The 6,000-nt window shown below is 40.5% G+C and overlaps 1 protein-coding gene across 1 annotated transcript in view; it reads left to right on the top strand.

Moving 5' to 3' along the window:
- Positions 1-1,671: 1,671 nt before the first annotated feature.
- The window catches only part of tll1 (tolloid-like 1), a gene marked incomplete at both ends in the record, with an annotated part of 59,488 nt that continues 55,159 nt past the window's right edge, over positions 1,672-6,000 (top strand). Inside the window, one exon of the mRNA XM_079264384.1 lies at positions 1,672-1,852. Coding sequence (XP_079120510.1) covers positions 1,672-1,852 — 181 coding nt within the window. The remainder of the gene's footprint in view (positions 1,853-6,000) is intronic.

Genomic DNA, 6,000 nt, shown 5'->3' with positions numbered 1-6,000 from the left:
TGGCAAGGTGTCCACAGACTGCACTGGCCGTCTGTCAGCAACTGCTTGTATTATTTTTACCACTGCTGTCCATGTTGTGTGTGTGTGTGTGTGTGTGTGTGTGTGTGTGTGTGTGGGGGGGGGGGGGGGGGGGGGGGGGGGGGGAGATGCACCTGGGAGACAGTCGTCAACTTTTCAGTCAGTGCAAACTTAGAGAACAGACGCCGAAGAAAAGTTGCTGTAAATAATCACTATTATTTCATTGTCAATTCATGTTTGCATTCATTGTCTTTAATCTTTTATCAATGAGTGCTGTAGCTTCATGCACACATGTAAAGACAACTCAGCAGGACTTGTGTTGGGATAGAGGGAGCATCACAAGATCCTGGAAAGCCATTTGTTGTTCGACTTAGTTTATGACATTTGAAAGAAAATCTATCTATCTATCTATCTATCTATCTATCTATCTATCTATCTATCTATCTATCTATCTATCTATCTATCTATCTATCTATCTATGAAACACTGCATTGTTCACTAATATAAGTGTAATTATAAAGAAAATCAAGAAACATTTCCCAAACCCTTGCTTACATTATTTTGCTCAACTATGATCACATGTATTATTTCGCTCCAATGTCTCTCACCTTTCGCTGTAAAATTCCCTTTATAAAAAACCCAACCACTGTTAGGATATGTTTGGACTTATTGCGCACCCATAGTTTCAATTGTACAACTAATCTGACTTCTTTATTCTCTTTATATGACAAGGATGGGAAAGGGGGCATTATAAAAGACTGCCTTGCCCTGACTGCTATGGCTTTAAAGGGTTCCAGCATATCCCTCTGGGCATTTATGGTTCAGGTGTCACCTACTTGGCACTTGCCTCTAAATAACCAAATAACAGCCATGAAACCCACTGGCAAATTTGTGGTCATCCTGTTACTTTTATCGCTACCGGTTTTATTCATGCAGATTATCATGGATCTGTGGGAATAACGGCCCATTAACCTCTAATAATCGGTGCGCTTCCTCTGCTGTCACTGTTCTAAGATCAGAGAAGGTTTTTTTTTTTTTTTTACATTTGTTTGCGGCTACAGGAGCACAAAGAATGAGGAGTAAAGGAAAGATCGTTTTGGTAATTCATCGCTTGGATAGTGTATGTTTCAGTGTGTGCGCGCAGCCGTGTGTTTGTGTGTGTGAGGGCGGTGCGCTGACATGGGCAGATAGAGATAGTAGGCCACCACTACCGGACACGAGAGCGAGGGAGAGACATCAGTGTTTGTTGGAAATATGCAAGACGGATGTTTCTTGTGTGAGCAGCAGAGACCCCATCGTGCGTCTTTACGCTCAGACCACCCAGTCCTGATCTCCACACAGTCTCTCTCTCTCCTGTTTGTTCCACAGCAGCCTCACCTGCTAGGACAGCGGAGCTTGTCAGAGGACACTTTGCTGACTGACTCCAAAGGACGGACACGGATGACACCTCATTGCACTCACACCATGAACTGGGCAGAGTAACTCACCGCAGTCCACTGCAGCTATCCACACGCAGACTGTCAGCGAAGACAGCGATCTCCACGATGATCCGATAAATTCCTGCCACCGTTTCTTCTTACAGAAAAGAGAACCATCTCCTGTCAGCAAAGGAGACGAGCATAGAAGCCTTTATTTGTTTGTTTTAGTCTTCAGATGGACCGAGTGTCCTCGGCACTGGCCGCTAAGATGCGCTGGATCACGCTGGTGCTTGCGGGCTTGACTTTTTGGAGCAAAGTTACCATTTCTAACTGTTTCGACTTCGAGGAGGCAGACTTTGATTATTATGAAGAGGAGAAAGCAGAGAGCATCGACTACAAAGACCCGTGCAAAGCTGGTGAGTGTTTTTTTTTATTTTTTATTTATTTATTTTTTTTTAAACTTTCCACGTTTCAAATCGTCACAGTAGCTTTTGTGTGTGTGTGTGTGTGTGTGTGTGTGTGTGTGTGTGTGTGGTCTCAGTGATCCACTCCTGCATCTGCCTCTGATAAGGCACGTGTACGTGTGTATGAGCGATGACAGCGCACATGTGTAAATGTGCGTGTGTTGTAGTCCAGATGCCCCTCTTTCCTCCACCCTGCATTACCGATAAGTCAGTGTTCGTGGTGATCCCGCAGATGGATGCCACGTGCAGCCCGGTGACGGTTCCGCTAAGCCGCGTTTCCCCGTTGAGATGCACTTTTTAATGCACGCACATACAGCGCGTGCATCACCTGGGAGTCAAGTGTTTGGTTGAGATCGCCAAGAATAACCTTTTTGAACAGGCAAACAGCGCTGAAATCAACCACCAGGGGCGATTCTAGGATCAGAGGTTCATATATATATATATATATATATATATATAAATGAGTGTGTATGAGTGCGTTTGGGGGATGTTACAATATTACTTTTTAAACCAGGTAGTGTATAGTTTCTACACTTTTATAGTTTGTGTTTTTTTTTTTCAATTATTTAAAAAAACGCATACACTAAAAGAAAAAAACAAATCGGTTTTTAGGGGTGCTTTGCTTCAGTCTATGGGTGCTGTGTACCATCACAGACACTGATGTTTTCTCTCTGTCTCTCTGCACATATACGCAGACACATCCCCCTGATGACAAGCTGTCATTGTGGTTCAGATGCTTTTTTCTTTGATTTCTTTTTTTTTCCTGGTTAATAATTTTGTTGCAAAAAATACTTTGATATAGAAAAGTTGTTCATGTGCATTCAGAAGTTCATTAAAATGTTATTAGCTGATTTGTAAAGTTTATAGTGGATTTAAAGTTCATTCTGACATCATACAAAAAGCAGAATATCCCTAATTTTTTATGTGAAATTTGTGGTCAGCGAGTCTTCCAGCTATGGAGCACGGATTTGTACCAGCTGCTTTCCTGGGTCCTCCCTGAAAGGTCTGAAGGAAACTCCTCTCTTGGACATGTCTAGAAGTTGGAGAGGAGGGCAGATACAAGTTAACAGCTGAACTAATAATACAATATAACAATTACTGAAATGGTGGCTGTGTAATAATATATCATAATATATTTTGGCCTGTAGAGGCAGGTTTTGGGAACATGTGTTTCATTTTGGAATTTAACCTGAGTCTAAAAAATATTAAACACAAAATACTAAAACTCTCTTCCTGTCACTCAAAGTGTCCCAGTTATTCATATTAAAGCAAATGTAATCATAAGATGAATGGAAATTCTTTAAGAGGGCTAACCAGTGTTTTTTTTTTTTTAATTTGCTGTAGAAGAAAATGTCTGATTTTGTACTTTGTAGTTTTTATTCAGATATAACTTAGTATGTGGGCCAGCTTGACTGGTGATGTGTGGTGATGGATCAGACACTCGACTTTCACTGTCAGAGCTCTTCATGTTGTCTTTCACTTTCTTCTTAGTCATCTTGCAATTACTCTCATCACTGTAGCCTCCCACCACTCATCCTCCTGTCCCCCCATCACCTTGCCTAACATGATCTCACTGTCCCATTTTTTGCTCTTCTTTCTCTTCATATCCTCCATCACATTTTCTCCATTGTTTAGTCTCTGATTCTCCTTTGTTTCCTCTTTATTTATTTTAAGTAACTTATCATGTTTTCTTGACAGACTTTTAATCATATTAGCTTCCTAGACAAACCAAACTTTCAGACTTAACATTTGAGCTGCTGTTATTATCATTTCATTTCTTAATAGGATGTAGTTATTTAGAGTTACTTATTTCCTTTCCTTTGCTGCTTCTTCTGGGTCCTTCATCACAGTTTCAAATCAAAGTAGCTTCAAGCCGCATTGAATGTAGTCGGACATCAGAGGTTCGTGCTTGTAAATGTCAGATTTGCCATAATTATCATAATAACCTGAACCAAGATGGACGTCATGTATTCAGTAGCGTTGGTCTGGCTGTTAGCAACATAACTCAGATAGTTATGGACATTTTTAAATGACATTTTCAGAGTCTCAGAAATGGAATAAGGAACAAGTGATTAGATCAGGAGTCCTCCAGTCCTCCAGTCCTCCAGTCCTCCAATCCTCGAGGGCAGCACTCCTGCAAGTCTTAGGAGTTACCCTGCTGCAACATGCCTTGCACACATCAGACTTAATTAACAGACTTATGCAGAGCTTGACATCAAACTGCACCGGTTTGCTAATTACCCATTGATTTGAGTCAGATGTGTTGCAGCAGGAAAGGTCCTAACACGGGAGGACTGCACCCCTTGAGGACTGGAGTTGCCCACTCCTGGATTAGATTTTGTAGGCGATCCAGATCGCGGCATGGATTTTTTTTTACAGACTCTTTACTAATGGGAGATGGGAATAATTTGGCTATTAGAACTTCTAAATAAAAATGATGCCCACGGTAACTCATTCATTCATTTTCCGAACCGCTTATTCCAATTCAGGGTCGCGGGGAAGCTAGAGCCCATCCCAGCCAGCCCCGGGCGACAGGCAGGGTACACCCTGGACAGCTCGCCAGTCCATCGCAGGGCCACACACAGAGAGACGAACAACCACACTCACGCTCACACTCACTCCTAGGGGCAATTTAGAGTGACCAATTAACCTATCATGCATGTCTTTGGATGGTGGGAGGAAGCCGGAGTACCTGGAGAGAACCCACGCATACACGGGGAGAACATGCAAACTCCACACAGAAAGGCCACTGACCAAACCAGCCAAGGATTGAACCAGCAACCTTCTTGCTGTGAGGCCACAGTGCCAACCACTTTGCCACCGTGCAGCCGCCCACGGTAACTGGTAAAGAAAAAAAATGAAAAATTTGGCCAAGATCTGCAGTCTCTGAATGAGTTATTTCTTAAATTTGATGCAGCCAGAAGTCATAGCTAAATCAACTGCATGCAGAAATACTAAATTATAAATTGTTTGTGCACAAACTCTTCTCAAATTACCACAAAGAGAGAGGACAGATCTTTGGTTAGATGAATCCAGGTTTCAAATAGTTTTTTCCAAAAATGTTCCAAAATCATGGACAGGTAGACGTCTGATATTTCCTACTTAAATAATCGTGAAGCTCCTGGGACCAGATCAGTTTTTCAGATTATTTAAATTGGAACTATCGGACGTCTTTCTGTGGGACTAACATGTGAATGGCTTCATAGAAACAGTGCATGTGTCAAGATTGTCAAGATTTTTCTCCAGTTGAACATGTGTGGGATCATGTATCCTCATGAGGAGAAGAAGTGCACAATAATGAAGATGGACTGTTGAGCAGCTGAAATCTTGTACTCAGCCTCTTGTAAAACTATAAATTTATATTTTCATTTCCCAAATTATGAATAATAATAATAAAAAAAAAAGGATTAAGTATCAGAGTGGTAAACATTTCTCTATAGCCAACTTTTTGGGGTGTTTGTTGGCATGAAAGTCCCAACTTGTTCAAACTGTGTAAATACAATACAGTAGCATATGCTTAGCAGAGACACTGAAAACCATTTCCTGTTTACTTTCGTTTGTTAATAAAAGATTCAAATGGCTAAATAAATATTAGCAAATTGTTTAAATAAGGCAGTTTATCTGTAAAGTGGGCTTATCAGTAATATCAGTAAAATCAGCTCTTTACTTTCTGTTTAGTAGAATTGCTGTCACTCATAAATAGATTTGTACCTGTTTAAGAAAATAAAGTTTTTCTAATTGTATTGTAGTTTACTCATTGGAGGGTCCTTAAAATTTCACCCAAAAAAGAATCTCTTTTGTCAACACATAGCCTTGTCATTACTGGTCCGTTCTAAAAAAAGACAAACTAGAGCCTTGTTGCAACATCACATCTTGAAGGAATTGTTGCATATAAATGGCTCTTTTTCTTTTAGGTTGTATGTGTATTAATAAATTATTACCAGGCTTGTGATATGATTGTGATAGAAAATGACTGGGAAAAGTCAGTTTGCTTGAATATCAAAATGATTTGTTGAAGAATTAATCATCAAGCAAATGTTGTGATTGTGAGAACTTTTCTGACAGTATATTTCTGCAAGTTGATGTGAGCAAGTATCTGC

Source organism: Telmatherina bonti (assembly GCF_933228915.1).
Source record: "Telmatherina bonti genome assembly, chromosome: 3".
Taxonomy (NCBI): domain Eukaryota; kingdom Metazoa; phylum Chordata; class Actinopteri; order Atheriniformes; family Telmatherinidae; genus Telmatherina; species Telmatherina bonti.
The sequence above is the reverse complement of the archived record's forward strand: the minus strand, read 5'-3'. Positions and strand labels throughout refer to the sequence as shown.